Here is a 22,597-nt window from a genome sequence, read left to right as displayed (position 1 = left end):
GCCCTTTAAAGAGTGCCTGGCCCTTTAACCAGCAGCGGGTCTACTGCTCATGCTCGGGGCTTTGTGCAGGAGTTTCCCCGTCACAAACCAGCTGTGGAGCGGACAGCGACAGCAGCCAGAGTCCGGAGAGGCTGTCTGTCGCATCCTGAGGGGGAACACACACACACACACACACGTTCACACACCTTTGTCTGGCTGCACATCCAGCTGCAGGATTGTCATGGTTTCACCGGGATTTGATCTGTGGATTACAGTGTGTTTTTGACGTGGAGAAAGCAGCATCACGGTCACGGTGTTTATTTACACCAGTGGAAGTTATCTGGAGACTTGCGGGGGGGCACCGCACAGTAACACTGGGTTTCCGTGAAGGTGTGTGTGTCGTGTGCACGGATGGATCCGACTGGAAACGCATTTAGGGTTTTTTAAGTGTTGCCATCAAAGTTTAATCTCTTTGTTCTGTCCAGCAGCTTTCTTCACACTGCTACCTTGTTCACGTAAAGTGCGTAAAGGTGCTCCGGTGTAAACTGACAGCTCGTTGTTTGATCCAGGGCTGCTATTTATTTACATTTAATACCATTCCGTCCATCATGGGTGATAGCGGAGGATTACATCTCTGCACCTGGAGGAAGGAGTCCGCGAGGAGGATTTACCTGGGATTACTGGTGCTGCTTCACCTCGTGGTCCTCTCGGAAGCCTCCTCGGTGTCCAAGTCCTGCGAGAAAAGCTGTTTTTCAGGGAAGTGCATGAACGGGAGCTGCGTGTGTGAGCACGGCTGGGTCGGAGATCAGTGCCAACACTGCCAGGGGAGATTCAAGTAAGTTCTTAATTGATATGACATCTGCCAAGTGCACGTGGGAGTTTAAATATGTGGGTTTTAAGATACTTTTTCTCCAATGTAATATCATTGAACTATGGAAGAGGATTAGAGACACATGAGACAATTTGTTTGAGATGTGACTGTGATCAGAGATTAGAATCAGAACTTTTTACGGTGGCCCTGAAGTGCAAGTCAAAACAACATTTCACAAAACGCTTCAACATTTCACAAAACGCTTCAACATTTCACAAAACGCTTCAACATTTCACAAAACAATTCAACATGTCAGAAAACCTGTAGCTGCTCCGTCCACACTCACAACAACGTCATACAGACAGAAATAATAATAACTTTTGTCCAGTTTGTGAACAGAGCTGTGAGCTCTGTGTGCTAACAGCTAACGGCTGATGTTTTGGGACATGTTGCGCTGTCGGGTGCTGACCAATCACCAAGCATCATTTCTTGATTGGCAGCAAAAACAACCAATCACAGCAGTGCTTCTCTGGCTGGCTCTGTCCAATCACAAACAAGAAGTGTTCTCCCTAAAGCAGTGCTTCTCAAAGTGTGGTCCGCGGACCACTGGTGGTCCGTGAGCGCCCCCTAGTGCTCCGTGAGTATATCGGTAACATTTCACATTTGAAATAAATAAATACATTTCAGTTTTCCGCATTCTCGCGGGAATATCTCCGCAATGGAGCGAGGTTAAGTTTCACTTTCGATTGCATGAAATAGCCCAGCACAACACCTTCGTCACACATGTTGCCACTTGTTTGTACCATTTTCAGACGATTTGTAATCTGTTCTAGAAAAACGATGTGTTTTTGGATATTTGTGGAGTCAGGTGGTCCACGAGTGTTTTTTTATTGGTTAAGTGTCCTTGGTATGAAAAGGTTTGAGAAACACTGAAGGAATACCCTTTCCGTAAAAGTTGGCGTTTTCTGAAATGCTGTTTTGACTTGCACTTCGGGGCCACCGTAACTTTTGGTCACATCTCGTAAAATATGTGTTTCATGTGGCCCTAATCCTCTAACGTAGTTATCTTATTGCTACTTTTGGGCTCTTGTATATTTTGTATTTGTATCCTTTAACCTGTTTGACTGGCCTCAGTGAATAAGTATAGATGGTTATATTTATCATCTGTGTCTTTGTTGAAGTGTAGGACTGCATGTAACCCTTTATTTCATTTTCCGATTCATCATTTGGTGTCTAAATTGTCAGAACATTTAGAAAAAATTCAATCCAGGTTTCTCAAAGTACAAATTTTGAATTAAAATGTCTTGGTTATCAGTCCAAAACCCAGACCTTCACTTTCAGATGTCGATGTACACAGAGAAGCCACAGAAATCTCCTAATTTGTTTACGTCACTTGAGAGATTATAAATGTAGTTTCTCAATGGTTCTAGCTTTAGTGCGAACCTTTGGATGTTACCTGGTTCTGTTCTGCGGTGGCCGACAGGCGCAAACGCTAAGACAACATCTTTAACAACTTGAGGAAACATACACAGCGTTTACCAAAAGCTATCCAAGAAGCTGAAAACACAACAGAGACCAGGGGACACTAAAGAGTGACGCACACAGCTGTGAGACCAGGGGACACTAAAAAGTGACGCACACAGCTGGGAGACCAGGGGACAGTAAAGAGTGACGCACACAGCTGGGAGACCAGGGGACACTAAAAAGTGACGCACACAGCTGGGAGACCAGGGGACACTAAAGAGTAATGCACACAGCTGGGAGACCAGGGGACACTAAAAAGTGACGCACACAGCTGTGAGACCAGGGGACACTAATGAGTGATGCACACAGCTGGGAGACCAGGGGACACTAATGAGTGATGCACACAGCTGGGAGACCAGGGGACACTAATGAGTGATGCACACAGCTGCGAGACCAGGGGACACTAAAGAGTGACGCACACAGCTGGGAGACCAGGGGACACTAATGAGTGATGCACACAGCTGCGAGACCAGGGGACACTAATGAGTGATGCACACAGCTGCGAGACCAGGGGACACTAAAGAGTGACGCACACAGCTGGGAGACCAGGGGACACTAATGAGTGATGCACACAGCTGGGAGACCAGGGGACACTAATGAGTGATGCACACAGCTGCGAGACCAGGGGACACTAAAGAGTGATGCACACAGCTGGGAGACCAGGGGACACTAATGAGTGATGCACACAGCTGGGAGACCAGGGGACACTAAAGAGTGACGCACACAGCTGGGAGACCAGGGGACACTAATGAGTGATGCACACAGCTGGGAGACCAGGGGACACTAATGAGTGATGCACACAGCTGGGAGACCAGGGGACACTAAAGAGTGACGCACACAGCTGGGAGACCAGGGGACACTAATGAGTGATGCACACAGCTGGGAGACCAGGGGACACTAATGAGTGATGCACACAGCTGCGAGACCAGGGGACACTAAAGAGTGACGCACACAGCTGGGAGACCAGGGGACACTAATGAGTGATGCACACAGCTGGGAGACCTGGGGACACTAAAGAGTGACGCACACAGCTGGGAGACCAGGGGACACTAATGAGTGATGCACACAGCTGGGAGACCAGGGGACACTAATGAGTGATGCACACAGCTGGGAGACCAGGGGACACTAAAGAGTGACGCACACAGCTGGGAGACCAGGGGACACTAATGAGTGATGCACACAGCTGGGAGACCAGGGGACACTAATGAGTGATGCACACAGCTGCGAGACCAGGGGACACTAAAGAGTGACGCACACAGCTGGGAGACCAGGGGACACTAATGAGTGATGCACACAGCTGGGAGACCAGGGGACACTAATGAGTGATGCACACAGCTGCGAGACCAGGGGACACTAAAGAGTGACGCACACAGCTGGGAGACCAGGGGACACTAATGAGTGATGCACACAGCTGGGAGACCTGGGGACACTAAAGAGTGACGCACACAGCTGGGAGACCAGGGGACACTAATGAGTGATGCACACAGCTGGGAGACCAGGGGACACTAATGAGTGATGCACACAGCTGCGAGACCTGGGGACACTAAAGAGTGACGCACACAGCTGGGAGACCAGGGGACACTAATGAGTGATGCACACAGCTGGGAGACCTGGGGACACTAAAGAGTGACGCACACAGCTGGGAGACCAGGGGACACTAATGAGTGATGCACACAGCTGGGAGACCAGGGGACACTAATGAGTGATGCACACAGCTGCGAGACCAGGGGACACTAAAGAGTGACGCACACAGCTGGGAGACCAGGGGACACTAATGAGTGATGCACACAGCTGGGAGACCAGGGGACACTAATGAGTGATGCACACAGCTGGGAGACCAGGGGACACTAATGAGTGATGCACACAGCTGCGAGACCAGGGGACACTAAAGAGTGACGCACACAGCTGGGAGACCAGGGGACACTAATGAGTGATGCACACAGCTGCGAGACCAGGGGACACTAAAGAGTGACGCACACAGCTGGGAGACCAGGGGACACTAATGAGTGATGCACACAGCTGGGAGACCAGGGGACACTAATGAGTGATGCACACAGCTGCGAGACCAGGGGACACTAAAGAGTGATGCACACAGCTGGGAGACCAGGGGACACTAATGAGTGATGCACACAGCTGGGAGACCTGGGGACACTAAAGAGTGACGCACACAGCTGGGAGACCAGGGGACACTAATGAGTGATGCACACAGCTGGGAGACCAGGGGACACTAATGAGTGATGCACACAGCTGCGAGACCAGGGGACACTAAAGAGTGATGCACACAGCTGGGAGACCAGGGGACACTAATGAGTGATGCACACAGCTGGGAGACCAGGGGACACTAATGAGTGATGCACACAGCTGCGAGACCAGGGGACACTAAAGAGTGACGCACACAGCTGGGAGACCAGGGGACACTAATGAGTGATGCACACAGCTGCGAGACCAGGGGACACTAAAGAGTGACGCACACAGCTGGGAGACCAGGGGACACTAATGAGTGACGCACACAGCTGGGAGACCAGGGGACACTAATGAGTGATGCACACAGCTGGGAGACCAGGGGACACTAAAGAGTGACGCACACAGCTGGGAGACCAGGGGACACTAATGAGTGATGCACACAGCTGCGAGACCAGGGGACACTAATGAGTGATGCACACAGCTGCGAGACCAGGGGACACTAAAGAGTGACGCACACAGCTGGGAGACCAGGGGACACTAATGAGTGATGCACACAGCTGCGAGACCAGGGGACACTAAAGAGTGACGCACACAGCTGCGAGACCAGGGGACACTAAAGAGTGACGCCAGTGGCGGCTGGTGGAACATGTTTTTGGTGGGGCTGTTGATAGAGTGAGTAAAACATTTTGTTGGGAGAAATGACCCCTTAAATCAGGACTTCTGGTGATGTCATGGCGCGTTTCCAGGGCAGCGTGGAGCTCGCTTTAATGCTGCGTTCAGACCGTAACAACATACTGATACCGGTTAGTAAAAACCATGACCTTTGATGAGTCTGCAGACAGACGGCAGGCGAAAAACCCTTTTTAAAATGCGTGTTTTCTGAATGGAGCTTGGCTAAGCTAACGTTATATATGCTCCGACCGTCCACACTCACAACAACGGCCTACAGACATAAATAAAGCAGCGACTGTATTCTCCATGACACAGACAGTCTGTGGTTTGGACTTGTTTAACTTTTGTCTAGTTTCTGAACAGCTCGTATCTGTCCCCGGCTGTTTGAAGAGCAAGCATGGGAAACAAAAGACAGCATTTACCTGTTTGCATCCAGCTAGCCATGTGAGAAGCCTCGTTGATACGTTTTGTCTTTTTCATGAGCTTGCTGCGATATATACAAATCGGGTTGGTCCGGTCCAAGGTCTTTAAGCAACAGTTTATCTCCCAAACTTCTTCTTTCGAAAGGATTGGAGAATAGCTCTTGAACGGAATTGGGTGGAGACCGAGGTCCGGCGACTCCACCTGCACACGAAGCCATTCTCATCCAACTACTGCGTCACCTTGGTCACTCACGAGTCTAAAAAACAACTCACGTAAGCAACGTGGGCTCCAACGTGAGCGCCCTCGTGACCAAAATATTTGACGCCGCTGATTGGCTGAAATTATGTTTCGGCGGCACAGTTTACTATTGAGACTTTGCAATGTGCTGGTTGCTGCTGTTTGGCTCGTGGGCTCCGCCCGGTAATGATAAACTAATGCAACGGGCATTAGGCCAGGCAGGAAACATGTGACTTATCAGTAACTTTAGACATCGTAACACAATTTTAAATGAGATTTTATTGTAGATTATACATGTTACTGATACCAATTGTATGATATGTACCTTGTTCATTAAAAATAAAACTACAAAATATATATTTCTTTTAAATATTTTTTTTAAATATATATTTTTTAATTTAATATTTTTTAATTTAATATTTTTTTTTGTATGTGGGAAGAGGTGGGGCGGCGCCCCTAGCGCCCCTATGGGCCGGCCGCCACTGAGTGACGCACACAGCTGGGACGGAGCGCTTGGTGACATTCAGGATTATAAAGCTGAACAACTGTCTCTGTTGTTGGAGACTTACCTAAAATGTATTATGGTCTTATTTGAACAATGTGGTCACATGACTCCTTCTGATGTTACTGCTGATCTGCTGTAAGCTAGCTAACGTAGCTAATAGGGGTGGAACGGTTCACTAACATTTCGGTTCGGTACGTACCTCTGTTTTTAGGTCACAATTCGGTACGTTTTCGGTACAGCAAAAACAATTATCACAAACATAAAATATTTCTTGTTTTTTTTTATTATTATTAAACTGTGAATAATGTATTCACTGAAATAAATACAAAATATAATAAAATAGACATTAAGGTGCAGCATTTCGATGAACTGAAATCATCTGTATTTGTACTGTACTAGTACCTGAGCAGCCAGCTTGACATTAGGACTTGCTTGTCATTGTATTCTCATGTTGTTTAAAGAAAGATGAACTTGTTCCACATGGCTGCTGAAAGGGCAGATCAGCTGGCACTAACAACGTCTCCTGCCGTGGAGAACACCCTCTCTAGGGACAGAGGTAGCACAGCCAGGTAGCGCTTTGCTACCATGGCAACATAAGGATACTTGGCGTTTGTAATAGCTTTGGCTCGGTCTGAACTCTCTGCGAGTGGTGGAGGCTACATGCTAGCGGGAGTTGGGTTTGCACTTCAGTCTTTTGGTACCGGTGATATTCACGTTCGGTGATGTCTTTTCAAATGAGTGTGCAAGTTCGATGTGTTGCCAGCCGCGTAACCAATGTTAGTTGTACAATGCCGACAAACAGCTTTGGTTCGGTCCACCTGTCTTTGTCCGTCATCCTAGTTCGTAACTGCGAAACCAAAATGTTCCCAAACCGGAGACTTCAACGATGCTGGAGGATTTTCAGCTCAACTTTATCTGCGTTCGCCATTTCGACAGTTCCTCAAATTACCGACTAAATTTGAACGCATCCCTGTGACCAGCTCTCATAGCATGCCTCTCGTCCAATGAAATGACTTGCTCGCTCTGTGACGCGTTGAACCCAATGTGAGCAAATTACTCTGAATGCTGGGACGCATATAACAGTTTACCGTTATATTCGTTCGGTACACTTCGGGAAACACGTGTACCGAACCGAAGGGCCCGTATCGAATAATTTTGGTACGTGTACCGTTACACCCCTAGTAGCCCTACTGACAAACACTTACAGTTATGAGACGACTAACTGTGAGACAGAGACAGCTGTGTGCGTCACTCTTTAGTGTCCCCTAGTCTCCGTTGTGTTTTGAGCTTCTTGCAGCGTTTTGTATTTGCTGCTTTTAGTAAACGCTACGCATGTTTCCTCAAGTTGGAGATGTTTCACAAGCCTTTTGAGTAGCGAGCGTGCACCAGTTTGCCACCGTAGTATCCAGAATATTATTTGTATCCGGGTTGCTGTATTAATAGCTGAAATCAGCATCACATATAAACACATGATTATAGGTCATGGAGGCCGTGTAGATAAGTGCAGGAGAGCTCAGGTTCAACTGGTGCAATTCAAACGGTGCAAACATGTCATTTTAATGGCCAGACGGCAGCGTGGGCCGAGCGAGCGGCTGTCACTACGCTACACTTAGAAAGCCTGCTGACTCGTAGCTGCTCTTTAAATGTAAATCGGCAGTCAGGAGTTGCCTCTGATATATCCTGAGATGTACTGCATTCGGGTGTAAAGATGAATATGAGAGGACATGCTTTGCTAGTTTGAAAGCCGAGGTACAGACTGAATATGCTAATCCAAAAGAAAGCTGCTGTTCATTTCAGTACTTTGTACCCGGCAGTGATGATTAACCAGTATGTAGTGTCTCTACTTTAAAGAGTCCTCTCCTGCTGATGTTCAGGTGTATATCAGTATGTAGTGTCTCTACTTTAAAGAGTCCTCTCCTGCTGATGTTCAGGTGTATATCAGTATGTAGTGTCTCTACTTTAAAGAGTCCTCTCCTGCTGATGTTCAGGTGTATATCAGTATGTAGTGTCTCTACTTTAAAGAGTCCTCTCCTGCTGATGTTCAGGTGTATATCAGTATGTAGTGTCTCTACTTTAAAGAGTCCTCTCCTGCTGATGTTCAGGTGTATATCAGTATGTAGTGTCTCTACTTTAAAGAGTCCTCTCCTGCTGATGTTCAGGTGTATATCAGTATGTAGTGTCTCTACTTTAAAGAGTCCTCTCCTGCTGATGTTCAGGTGTATATCAGTATGTAGTGTCTCTACTTTAAAGAGTCCTCTCCTGCTGATGTATATCAGTATGTAGTGTCTCTACTTTAAAGAGTCCTCTCCTGCTGATGTTCAGGTGTATATCAGTATGTAGTGTCTCTACTTTAAAGAGTCCTCTCCTGCTGATGTTCAGGTGTATATCAGTATGTAGTGTCTCTACTTTAAAGAGTCCTCTCCTGCTGATGTTCAGGTGTATATCAGTATGTAGTGTCTCTACTTTAAAGAGTCCTCTCCTGCTGATGTTCAGGTGTATATCAGTATGTAGTGTCTCTACTTTAAAGAGTCCTCTCCTGCTGATGTTCAGGTGTATATCAGTATGTAGTGTCTCTACTTTAAAGAGTCCTCTCCTGCTGATGTTCAGGTGTATATCAGTATGTAGTGTCTCTACTTTAAAGAGTCCTCTCCTGCTGATGTTCAGGTGTATATCAGTATGTAGTGTCTCTACTTTAAAGAGTCCTCTCCTGCTGATGTTCAGGTGTATATCAGTATGTAGTGTCTCTACTTTAAAGAGTCCTCTCCTGCTGATATTCAGGTGTATATCAGTATGTAGTGTCTCTACTTTAAAGAGTCCTCTCCTGCTGATGTTCAGGTGTATATCAGTAGGTAGTGTCTCTACTTTAAAGAGTCCTCTCCTGCTGATGTTCAGGTGTATATCAGTATGTAGTGTCTCTACTTTAAAGAGTCCTCTCCTGCTGATGTTCAGGTGTATATCAGTATGTAGTGTCTCTACTTTAAAGAGTCCTCTCCTGCTGATGTCCAGGTGTATATCAGTATGTAGTGTCTCTACTTTAAAGAGTCCTCTCCTGCTGATGTTATATCAGTACGTAGTGTCTCTACTTTAAAGAGTCCTCTCCTGCTGATGTTCAGGTGTATATCAGTATGTAGTGTCTCTACTTTAAAGAGTCCTCTCCTGCTGATGTTCAGGTGTATATCAGTATGTAGTGTCTCTACTTTAAAGAGTCCTCTCCTGCTGATGTTCAGGTTCATATCAGTACGTAGTGTCTCTACTTTAAAGAGTCCTCTCCTGCTGATGTTCAGGTGTATATCAGTATGTAGTGTCTCTACTTTAAAGAGTTCTCTCCTGCTGATGTTCAGGTGTATATCAGTATGTAGTGTCTCTACTTTAAAGAGTCCTCTGCTGCTGATGTTCAGGTGTATATCAGTATGTAGTGTCTCTACTTTAAAGAGTCCTCTGCTGCTGATGTTCAGGTGTATATCAGTATGTATGTCCCGCTGTCTGCTTCCTGCATAAAGTCAAGTGCTCGGCGAAATGTCGCTCCTCTGTTTTCATTGAAACAGCTCCTTATATCCGTTAGCGCAGCTAGCTAGCACCAGATGCTAACGACAACAATACACGTAAGGTGTGCGCGTTCTCTCTCGCTCACACACACCCTCCCGGTCCTCCCGATGGCCAGTCGGTGCCTGCCGGTGAGCGTGGAAGTGGGGCGGCAGGAGCGGGGCTGTCGGCATCAGCTTGTAGATGGTATTTTAAACTCGATGCTCTGAAACTACGGGGCGGCCGAGGACAAAAAATACACATGCGTTAATCGCGTTAAAATAATTAGTGCCGTTCATTATTTTTTGAGTTAACGCGTTATTATCCAGACTCTTGAATCTTTCTGTGGGGTTGATTGCCTTTAACATGGTTCACTACTTCTTAAATCCAAACAGCAGCAACACTATGCTAACCACGGATGCTAACCATCTGTTAGCATGTTAGCAGTTTCACCGAGTACCCAGTGACGGTAATCTTTTATTCACGATGCACAATATGTCCAACCTTCACATGACCTTCTCTGCTTTTATACGACCGTTTGGCTTTTATCGTGAACATGGGAATCTTCTTCCTCTCTCTCCATCCAGTCAATAGAATTTACATTCTATGGCGTCGTGCACATACACACATCTAATCTAGGCTCCGGCTCAGTATTTGACCTTGTGTGCAGTTCAAGGTCTCCCGTCCACAGTTGGATACCCTCGTTTTTATAATGGTGGCGGCTTATCGTTTTTTATTAGGCTGTATGTTCAAAGCCGCATTACGGTAGGCCTCTGGAAACCAGGCTGCTATACTTTCTGTTCATGCGTTTCTGTTCTGGATCCGGATGGTGTGATACACTTATTGAAATGAAGCGAAAATTAAAACAGATTACAGATGCATTCTTGTTATAAATATATTTATTTATTTTATTTTATTTATTTATTTTATTTATTTTATTTTATTTATTTTATTTATTTTATTTATTTTATTTATTTTATTTATTTTATTTATTTTATTTATTTTATTTATTTTTAAATTGTAATGTCTAACTTTAAATCCCTATGTTTGTATAAATATTTATACTCAATTTTGTATTTATTTCCTTTTTAAATGGATAAAAAAAAACTATTTCCACTGTGTTGAATACACTACGCTGTCCTTTCTTTGTGTTGCATGAACACAGGCCTTTGTATCGAGCTTGTGTTTTAATAAATCGTCCAGTAATCCTTTTGAAAAACATCTACCAAAGGATTGTGTGTCGGACAAATCTCCCTGTCAACATCGAATATTGTAGAAACACAACTGTCTTCATATTTATTTTAAGGACTAAAGAGAGCATGCTTCAATATCACTGCTGTGGCCTGAAAATACTCCATACCAAAGCCTCATGTGGACACACACACACACACACACACGCACGCACGCACACACACACACACACACACACACACACACACACCCTCACACACACACACACACACACACACACACACACACACACACACACACACACACACACACACACACACACACACACAGATCCAATAAAGAAGAGACAGGAGTAGTTGTGTTCGTCTATTGATTTAAGGTATTGGTGCCGTGTGCAGTTTCATTGCTCGCAGTGTAACTCTTTGTTTTCTGACGGCGCCCTCTCTTTGTCCCGAGCAGATAACGCCTCGCTTGTTCCCACTTACACAGACGCACAAACGCAACACGATCTGAATGAGATCTGGAGGGTAAAGGGAGGATGGGGAGATTACAGGAAGACTGCTCGGCATCCCAAACACACTTGACTTTAAGATGTAAATATTTGCTGAATTTAAGGAACACACTTCCTCCCTCTTTATTAGTACTACCCTCCCTTCGTACGTACAAACAGTCTGTCTCTGATTATACTAGGATATTAACAAGAGGATGGACATATATATATATATATATATATATATATATACATTCAGGTGTATATCAGTATGTAGTGTCTCTACTTTAAAGAGTCCTCTCCTGCTGATGTTCAGGTGTATATCAGTGTGTAGTGTCTCTACTTTAAAGAGTCCTCTCCTGCTGATGTTCAGGTGTATATCAGTATGTAGTGTCTCTACTTTAAAGAGTCCTCTCCTGCTGATGTTCAGGTGTATATCAGTATGCAGTGTCTCTACTTTAAAGAGTCCTCTCCTGCTGATGTTCAGGTGTATATCAGTGTGTAGTGTCTCTACTTTAAAGAGTCCTCTCCTGCTGATGTTCAGGTGTATATCAGTATGTAGTGTCTCTACTTTAAAGAGTCCTCTCCTGCTGATGTTCAGGTGTATATCAGTATGTGGTGTCTCTACTTTAAAGAGTCCTCTCCTGCTGATGTTCAGGTGTATATCAGTATGTACTGTCTCTACTTCAAAGAGTCCTCTCCTGCTGATGTTCAGGTGTATATCAGTATGTACTGTCTCTACTTCAAAGAGTCCTCTCCTGCTGATGTTCAGGTGTATATCAGTATGTAGTGTCTCTACTTTAAAGAGTCCTCTCCTGCTGATGTCCAGGTGTATATCAGTATGTAGTTTCTCTACTTTAAAGAGTCCTCTCCTGCTGATGTCCAGGTGTATATCAGTATGTAGTTTCTCTACTTTAAAGAGTCCTCTCCTGCTGATGTTCAGGTGTATATCAGTACATAGTGTCTCTACTTTAAAGAGTCCTCTCCTGCTGATGTTCAGGTGTATATCAGTATGTAGTGTCTCTACTTTAAAGAGTCCTCTCCTGCTGATGTTCAGGTGTATATCAGTATGTAGTTTCTCTACTTTAAAGAGTCCTCTCCTGCTGATGTCCAGGTGTATATCAGTATGTAGTTTCTCTACTTTAAAGAGTCCTCTCCTGCTGATGTTCAGGTGTATATCAGTACATAGTGTCTCTACTTTAAAGAGTCCTCTCCTGCTGATGTTCAGGTGTATATCAGTATGTAGTGTCTCTACTTTAAAGAGTCCTCTCCTGCTGATGTTGAGGTGTATATCAGTATGTGGTGTCTGTACTTTAAAGAGTCCTCTCCTGCTGATGTTCAGGTGTATATCAGTATGTAGCGTCTCTACTTTAAAGAGTCCTCTCCTGCTGATGTGCAGGTGTATATCAGTATGTAGTGTCTCTACTTTAAAGAGTCCTCTCCTGCTGATGTTCAGGTGTATATCAGTATGTAGCGTCTCTACTTTAAAGAGTCCTCTCCTGCTGATGTGCAGGTGTATATCAGTATGTAGCGTCTCTACTTTAAAGAGTCCTCTCCTGCTGATGTCCAGGTGTATATCAGTATGTAGTGTCTCTACTTTAAAGAGTCCTCTCCTGCTGATGTTCAGGTGTATATCAGTATGTAGTGTCTCTACTTTAAAGAGTCCTCTCCTGCTGATGTCCAGGTGTATATCAGTATGTAGTGTCTCTACTTTAAAGAGTCCTCTCCTGCTGATGTTCAGGTGTATATCAGTATGTAGTGTCTCTACTTTAAAGAGTCCTCTCCTGCTGATGTTCAGGTGTATATCAGTATGTAGTGTCTCTACTTTAAAGAGTCCTCTCCTGCTGATGTTCAGGTGTATATCAGTATGTAGTGTCTCTACTTTAAAGAGTCCTCTCCTGCTGATGTTCAGGTGTATATCAGTATGTAGTGTCTCTACTTTAAAGAGTCCTCTCCTACTGATGTTCAGGTGTATATCAGTGTGTAGTGTCTCTACTTTAAAGAGTCCTCTCCTACTGATGTTCAGGTGTATATCAGTGTGTAGTGTCTCTACTTTAAAGAGTCCTCTCCTGCTGATGTTCAGGTGTATATCAGTGTGTAGTGTCTCTACTTTAAAGAGTCCTCTCCTGCTGATGTTCAGGTGTATATCAGTGTGTAGTGTCTCTACTTTAAAGAGTCCTCTCCTGCTGATGTCCAGGTGTATATCAGTATGTAGTGTCTCTACTTTAAAGAGTCCTCTCCTGCTGATGTCCAGGTGTATATCAGTATGTAGTGTCTCTACTTTAAAGAGTCCTCTCCTGCTGATGTCCAGGTGTATATCAGTATGTAGTGTCTCTACTTTAAAGAGTCCTCTCCTGCTGATGTTCAGGTGTATATCAGTATGTAGTGTCTCTACTTTAAAGAGTCCTCTCCTGCTGATGTTCAGGTGTATATCAGTATGTAGTGTCTCTACTTTAAACAGTCCCCTCCTGCTGATGTTCAGGTGTATATCAGTGTGTAGTGTCTCTACTTTAAAGAGTCCTCTCCTGCTGATGTCCAGGTGTATATCAGTATACACTGATTTAAATAATGGAGTATTTGTGATATGTCCACGCTCCTTGAGTAAAGACACTTCTTCCAGCTCCGTCTGGCGGTGGAAAAGCAGCCGGTCTCACGCAGTTCATCAAAGTGAATCTATCTGCTGGAGGATTTCCGACTTTGAAGAGCTGCATTAATCTCACTTGGTCTCTTGCATGCTAAGTGCAGACAGACACGCTGCAGGCCAAAGTGAAACGAACTCGCACATCAAACCATCCGAGTCCTTATCTCCAGACAGATATGCAGAGGGAGGTTCTGGGAAACCGTATAGAAGATGCTAATTGATATAATGAAAATAATAAAGCGGTTTTTGAATGGCTCTATATTTTTTGCAGTTAAATGTCAACAATTGTGTTTTTTTCTCCTTGACTTACAACCTCATCCTTTGACCTATCGACTATTCCTTCCCGATTATTCAATCAGAAGTTCTAATTGTTCTGATCCACTCTCTGGGAGGAGTTTGTCAATGTTTTATTAGATTGCACATTATTCAAAATAGCGGCCCTCCAGTTGGCCGTGGCTAATGAAAGCCAATTGAACATATGTTTGGAATGACGAGAGCAATGTGTGTACCAAATTCTGTGAATATTGGAGAAACTTTATGTGAGTATTAAAATAAATAACCTCCCCGTTTGACTTAACATGTTCTCATTGTTTGAGCATTCTACTATTCGTTCACAATTAGCATTACACTTGCCATTACAGGTGATTGTTCCATCCAGGGTTAAATGTGTTTTCGCTCTCCTCTCTTTGTGGAGTAAATACAAGTTTGCCTAAAATACAGGAAAATCGCACATTTTCCAATATGGCCGCCTTCCGGTTGGTCATGGCTATTGAAAGCCAAAATGAAATATGTTTGCAATGAAAAGAGCAATGTGTTTAACACATTTCGTGAATAATGGGAAGACTAAGTGAGTAGTTTGTCACGTATAGCCAAAACCGGGACCTTCTCCATCCCTCGTTTCAGCAATTGACTTTTCCCTCCCAAAATCGTACATTTTCCAATATGGCCGACTTTCGGGTGGTCATGGCTACTGAAATCCGAAATGAAATATGTTCCCAATGATAAGAGCAATGTCTTTACCACATTTCGTGAATAATGGGAAGACTAAGCGAGTAGTTTGTCACGTATACATTGCTAAAAACGGGACCTTCTCCAATCCTCGTTTCAGCAATTGACTTTTCCCTCCTAAAATCGTACATTTTCCAATATGGCCAACTTTCGGATGGGCGTGGCTAATGAAAGCCAATTTAAAATATGTTTGCACTCATAAGAGCAACGTGTGTACCAAATGTTGTGAATATCGGAGAAACTATATGGGAGTAGTTTTGAGTATTATGTCACAGGTAAATCGTCAAAAACGGGACCTTCTCCTTTGACCAGCGACCACATTATTAAGCAATCAACTATTCCTTATGCTAAACTTGCACGTTTTCCAAAATGGGCGACTTCCAGTTGGGCGTAGCTAATGAAAGCCAATTTAAAATATGTTCCCAATGATAAGAGCAATGTGTTTAACACATTTCGTGAATAATGGGAAGACTAAGTGAGTAGTTTGTCACGTATAGCCAAAAACGGGACCTTCTCCAATCCTCGTTTCAGCAATTGACTTTTCCCTCCTAAAATCGTACATTTTCCAATATGGCCGACTTTCGGGTGGGCATGGCTAATGAAAGCCAATTTAAAATATGTTTGCAATCATAAGAGCAACGTGTGTACCAAATGTTGTGAATATCGGAGAAACTATAGGGGAGTAGTTTTGAGTATTATGTCACAGGTAAATCGTCAAAAACGGGACCTTCTCCTTTGACCAGCGACCACTTTTTTAAGCAATCAACTATTCCTTATGCTAAACTTGCACGTTTTCCAAAATGGGCGACTTCCAGTTGGGCGCAGCTAATGAAAGCCAATGTAAAATATGTTTGCAATGATAAGAGCAATGTGTTTACCAAATGTCGTGTATAATGGGAAGACTAAGCGAGTAGTTTGTCACGTATACCCAAAAACGGGACCTTCTCCAATCCTCGTTTCAGCAATTGACTTTTCCCTCCCAAAATCGTACATTTTCCAATATGGCCGCCTTCCGGGTGGGCGTGGCTAATGAAAGCCAATTTAAAATATGTTTGAAATGAAAAGAGCAACGTGTGTACCAAATGTTGTGAATATCGGAGAAACTATATGGGAGTAGTTTTGAGTATTATGTCACGGGTAAATCGTCAAAAACAGGACCTTCTCCTTTGACCAGCGACCACTTTATTAAGCAATCAACTATTCCTTATGCTAAACTTGCACGTTTTCCAAAATGGGCAACTTCCAGTTGGGCGTAGCTAATGAAAGCCAATATGAAATATGTTTGCAATGAAAAGAGCAATGGGTGTACCACATTTCGTGAATATCGGTTGACAAATGTGGCACTCGGGAGCACCCAATTCACTGCAGAACCTCACAATATACGCACGTCCTGGAGCTTTCTAGGTGCTCTGAGTGACTCTCTTTTCTCCCTGAGGTAAAGCCGTTTTCCAGCGTGTTGTTGTTGCCTCTCAGACAGCTGGAGCCGGGTAAGCCGTGTGTATCACTCTGGAGCCAGATAAAGGCGCCGACTCAGACTCTGCACGACGTCAGTCTGCTGCAACGTAATCACTCAGACCTGTCCATTCTTAAAAAATAAATACATCAAATACTATTTTTCTCTCTTCCGAAATGGGATTAGGGTTCCAGATTAAAGCCGTCCACTGCATGTCTGATTTAATCTGTCTTCTAATACTGTCAGCGCAGTTTGTTATGGGGCAACAGAAATCCTATTACATGACGTTGGAGCCCATTACGGTTCCCTTCAGCTCGACATCACGTCTGCTGTGTGTGAGGCAGCAGCAGTGATGACACGTAGAATCTCTCCTGTTGATTCATGCATCTAGAAAACAGCAACCTGATAGTTTCACTGCAATAAAAAACATGATATTAAGCAACCAGTCATGCAAACATTAATTAATTAAACTGTGTCGTCATACTATATCTTAGATATTTTATTGAAGTGTATTTGAAGCGTACTAAGTATTATGTTCGTAACCTGAATTTAAATCAGGCTTTGTAATTATTTGAGTGACCGAGATCATGTAAGTGTACTTCAAGTGTACTATGTATTAATTTATTGAGCTTAAATCAGGTTTTAAAATGGTTTGACTGATCGATAATGCAATGTTATTATATGTTTATTGATTGTTGTGAACCTGTCGAGGACCACAGATGGAAGTGAGCTATTAGCTATAATCTGGCATCTCTTCTCTTGGCTGAGATGAATGTTTTTGTATGCACGGTGCTTCTATAGATAAATACAAATACAATAAAGCCTGGGAACTTCAATCCTGACCAGTGTTAAGATCCAATGGGATTTGATTGCTTGTTTTTAACATTTCAAATAAGAAGTGGGCAATAACACGGCTCAAATGAACCTGGGATTCGTCCATACAGTAGTTTATTACTGGGGGCGACTGTGGCTGCGAGGGTGTGCGGTCGTCTTTCAACCAGAAGGTTGTGGGTTCGATCCCAGCCCATGCAGCCAACATGTCGATGTATCCTTGGGCAAGATACTTAACCCTGAGTTGCTCCCGATGGCCAGCGGTGTGTGAATGTGTATGTTAGTGCATGTCCTAACATACACTGCTCAGTATGAATGGGTGAACGGCATGTAGTATGTAAAGCGCTTTGAGGGGTCTTAAAGACTGGATAAAGCGCTACATAAGTACAGTCCATTTACCATTTATTATCGCTATAAATTATCATAAGATCTTTGAGCTAAATTCTCTAATTGGTAATGACCCGATTTAGTCTCGTCTCTCAGACCAGTCTCGACTAATTGAGCGTCTCAAGGAAAGCAGTTTGTGTTAGATATATACAGATATGTAATGATGTGATGCACACTGTGTCAATAAACATAATGTGAAAGCTGCACGACATCCATTAGCATGACATTCGACAGCAGCAGGTGTTTGTGTTGAAACGCCTGAAAGAAATCAAGTCCATCTAAATGGCTGCTTCACTATAACATAACGTACTGTGGCGCTCATTCAGGGTTCAGCTCGAATTCATTTAAACATTATTATTAAACCTTTCTGCAAAACGCTATATCGTGTGTTCTCTGTCTGAAGCCAGCGCCCAGCGTGCCGGAGAGAAACTCCCTCTTGAGCCCCCCACACAGCATCATGTAGGTCCAGTTGAGACGCATTGCGTACACATGTACTGTGGGACTGGACTCAGACGGTATCCTGGACCTTTGGAAACGTGTGTGTGTGTGTGTGTGTGTGTGTGTGTGTGTGTGTGTGTGTGTGTGTGTGTGTGTGTGTGTGTGTGTGTGTGTGTGTGTGTGTGTGTGTGTGTGTGTGTGTGTGTGTGTGTGTGTGTGTGTTGCCAGTTTTCAATTTGATAATGGTATTGCTATTCAATGGCTTCATGTCCCACCATTTACCCAACGCTTACCGAAGCGTGTTGGCTTCTTGTAATTATGTACAACTTTGTAAGAGTAATTGATATTGCCTATTTAGAGCTGTTTTGGTATTAAGTCTCTTAAAGTGTCCCGCATGTTTCTCATTTACGTGCCAACATGTTGTGGACGAATCAAACCTTGAGTACTTAGGAACACAAACTGTGACAAGTAAATATTTTGAAGGCCTCGAGACAAGATTAAAGACGTGACACCTCCTGGATGTTCTTCTAAAATAAATAACACAACACGATATCCGGGAACACACTCAGTACTTTATGCGTGGGCAGAAAGAAGCCATTCAAGGACAACACAACGGCGTGAGTGTGACAGAGGGAGACAGGCCAATGGAGACAGACGGAGTGCTCTCTGACAGTAGAGACATCATCCACTGACACGGTGTGTGTGTGTGTGTGTGTGTGTGTGTGTGTGTGTGTGTGTGTGTGTGTGTGTGTGTGTGTGTGTGTGTGTGTGTGTGTGTGTGTGTGTGTGTGTGTGTGTGTGTGTGTGTGTGTGTGTGTGTGTTTTCCTTGCTTCGCTCTCATGATATCAGGATTAACACACACTGGACAGATGGCCTTCCGATGCCCCTCCATCCACTAAACATTCACGTGCTTTCTCTCTCTCTCACACACACACACACACACACACACACACACACACACACATGTATGAGAGAGATCAGCTGTTTACACTGACATCCAGAACGTTGTGTTTTTATTTGCATCGTAAATAGATGTTGTGTAAACTGGATTAGCAAACATTTCTGAGTGTGAGGCATGAGCTCACCGGACTGACTGAACTGCCCCACAATGCATTGCGTCCGTGCAATGGGAGTCTTCACACTGGTAAAATAATAACTAGAAATGATGGCGTTGGGAATTTTTAATCATTCGTCACAGATTAGAAGTGCAGTTGTTAGTAAACCATCACGTAAACAACAACAACACCGACACTTATGGGCGACATGTTCTTCTTTACGAGTATTTTTACAGCCTGCTACTTCGTATTTTCATTTAAATACCGTGTCATAAACCTGTAAAATAACTCGTTCTCTACTCTTATCCATCACACCATGTTCCAGCTACACTGCTACTACTTTTTCCACCTTCAATGTTCACTTATTTTTATGTAATATTGATTTATATTTCGCCTCTATATTTACATTATCCTGCCCCTTCCTCTCGCTGTGCGGCTCCCCTCTCTGGGGCGAGTGTGTAAATGGTGAAGTGCAGTACACACATTTAACGTTTCTCTCTAGAGCGGATCTTCGTGCGGCTGCGAGGGTTGCGACTATGTTGAACTCCTGGGGCCTATACTGCGAACCTGGTTCAACCTAACCTGGATATGTTTGAGTTAGCCGGTTGGCCTAATCCAAAACATACGCGCTCTCGCTAAACGGTCCTACGACGCTGGTTATCAAGTGGATCGCTCAAGCCAGCCGTGTCCTATCTAGTTAGGTGCTCGTTCACATGAAAGGGGTGGTATCTGGAGCATTCGACCAATCACAAACATGGAGAAGCGCACTGACAGCGCAGCGTCATACTTCCTGAATGAAAAGTGAACTTTAATACTAGTCAAAAATGAAGAAGTTAAACTTTAAACATCCATGACTTAAACACTTTATCCAGGATAAAAGCCTCAGAGCTGCACCTGCAAGGTGAATACAGCTGGAAAAAGAAAATGCGTGTTTGAATGCGTACATTAACAGGTTTATGATATCACTGCCCGTCTAAAAGACGATCTGACTTCAATTGCATTTGTCTCGAGTGTTTCGTCAACTTAATGTGTTGCTTAAAATAATACTTCTGCATCCAGTCTGTGACGCTGTGAGTGTTGCACGACCAGATACGGCTCAGCTGACTCAGATAAGGAGATATATGATACATTATGAAGTGATATGCCGCGGACTGTAGGTTAATGTACTCTGATCCGGTTACTTATGTTGTGGCCGATATTTAAGTAAGCTTTCTTAACGCTAATGTTATAATAGTCAGATTGCTCTGAAGATGGGAGGTGATATTCTATTAATGTTCACGTTCACACAGTCGGTGCGACGGCAGTTTTTCTGTATTTCCTTTCTCCTGTGATATGACTTGATCGCTTTAAACTCCGCACACTGAGCTCTGATTGGTCAGCAGGCGGTGCTTTCACTGAGTTGAGCTCTTAGCCTGCAACCTAACCTGGTCCCGACCAGGTTAGCCGCTAAGCATAAGTTACCATGGAGATCTAGCCTGCTAAAAAGAGAACCAGCTTCGTAGGACCGGAAAGCCGGAGTTTCCCCTGAATTTAGCCGGCTAAGCGAAAATCCTGCTTCGTAGTATACCCCCCTGCTGTCCTACGGTCCGTTTCCTTCTGTGGTGAAGTTTACACCGGCTGGTTTGGAGTCAGGAATGTCACTCTGAGTTTTAGGACATGACTTTCCCCCGGCTGATCCACTGAGCGAACCCTCTCAGTATTCCCGTGTCTGTCACCCTGAACCTCGTGTGGCTTCTTCACAACAAAAAGACTTTGAAAGAATGCTTTTATTTTGTTGAGCCCACACACAAAGCTTGCGTTTAATGCTTTGTGTGCGACGAAGAGTATTAGGAGACGGCTTTCCCCCTGCTAACTCACTGAGCACACAGATATAGGTATCTATATGCGTCATTGTAAATCACCTTCTCCCACTGCGGCAACACATCGACTCTGAGAGGCTTTTATTTTGGCGAGCAAACAGGAAGTATGCATTAAATGCGTGTGTGTGTGTGTGTGTGTGTGTGTGTGTGTGTGTGTGTGTGTGTGTGTGTGTGTGTGTGTGTGGTGTGTGTGTGTGTGTGTGTGTGTGTGTGTGTGTGTGTGTGTGTGTGTGTTGTGTGTGTGTGGGTGTGTGTGGTGTGTGTGTGTGTGTGTGTGTGTGTGTGTGGTGTGTGTGTGTGTGTGTGTGTGTGTGTGTGGTGTGTGTGTGTGTGTGTGTGTGTGTGTGTGGGGTACTCTGACACTTTTCTGAAGCAAAAGTAATTTTTCCTGGCAGAGAGCGTCTCTTGGGTTTCAAACCTTCCTTTCTGTTTACTCTCTGTTCTTCTTCTCCTCTGGTATTCTGTACACACTTCATCTGTCACACACACACACACACACACACACACACACACACACACACACACACACACACACAATCCACCCAGAAAAAAAAAGCCATATTCCCCTCTCAGCTCCAAACTATGTTTTCTCACAGATGAGTTCATCACTGAAGCATGTGCTGGCTCTGCTTCCCTGTGTGCCTGTGTATTTATTTTCGCGTGTGTGTGTGTGTGTGTGTGTGTGTGTGTGTGTGTGTGTGTGTATGTGTGTGTGTGTGTGTGTGTGAGAATGTGCTACACGTGGTGGGTGTGTTTGCAGCGAGTCCACAGCCGGGATTATTCATGTCCATGTCAGGTTGTGTGCCCATGGTCTCTTGTTACGCCGTCCTCTTTAGTTTTCCTTCTTATTCTCCTTACACCTTCTCTTCGAGTCGTCCGTCTCGTGACGGCATCAACGGGCACGGCCATTTTTACATCTCAAAACACATGAATTTAAACTCTCATGGTGTTCAAGTTCACACACATGCCTGATATGATAAACCGATGGAAGTGCTGGCGTTAACTGGCGACACTGACTGACTGTGTGTCAAGCGTTCACATGTTAGCACTCGTAGCTTCTGTGCCGTTAGCATCGCCTTCTATTGTGGATTTATATACCATTGGAATCAGCTTCATTAACATATTTAAGGAATTGTGTTTCTCTAAATGAACGTGTGTATGTACTGCAGTGTCTTACTGTGACGTGTTTCCATGCTTTAATGTTCAAAAAGCTCTTTATTTCCCTACCCGTGGAAGGAACTTGGATTTTAGCCGTTGCAGACCATTTACATGCACACAAACCTATAACACACTAACGGGAAGGGAACACCCCAAGAAGCAGAATACTGCATCTTTACCAGATCAAAGAAAAGGAGGAAGAAGTACCGGTATGTCCCTTCCTGCAGC

General features: G+C 44.2%; 1 protein-coding gene across 1 annotated transcript in view; it reads left to right on the top strand.

Moving 5' to 3' along the window:
* Positions 1-105: 105 nt before the first annotated feature.
* Positions 106-22,597, top strand: part of LOC117444344 (attractin-like protein 1) — a gene marked incomplete at its 3' end in the record, with an annotated part of 71,160 nt that continues 48,668 nt past the window's right edge. Inside the window, exon 1 of the mRNA XM_034079986.1 lies at positions 106-814. Within this exon, the coding sequence (XP_033935877.1) occupies positions 588-814 (227 nt within the window). The remainder of the gene's footprint in view (positions 815-22,597) is intronic.

The sequence above is a fragment of the Pseudochaenichthys georgianus genome, unplaced genomic scaffold (genome assembly GCF_902827115.2).
Source record: "Pseudochaenichthys georgianus unplaced genomic scaffold, fPseGeo1.2 scaffold_798_arrow_ctg1, whole genome shotgun sequence".
NCBI lineage: Eukaryota > Metazoa > Chordata > Actinopteri > Perciformes > Channichthyidae > Pseudochaenichthys > Pseudochaenichthys georgianus.
Note: the sequence above shows the minus strand (reverse complement) of the source record. Positions and strands in the feature narration are given on the sequence as shown.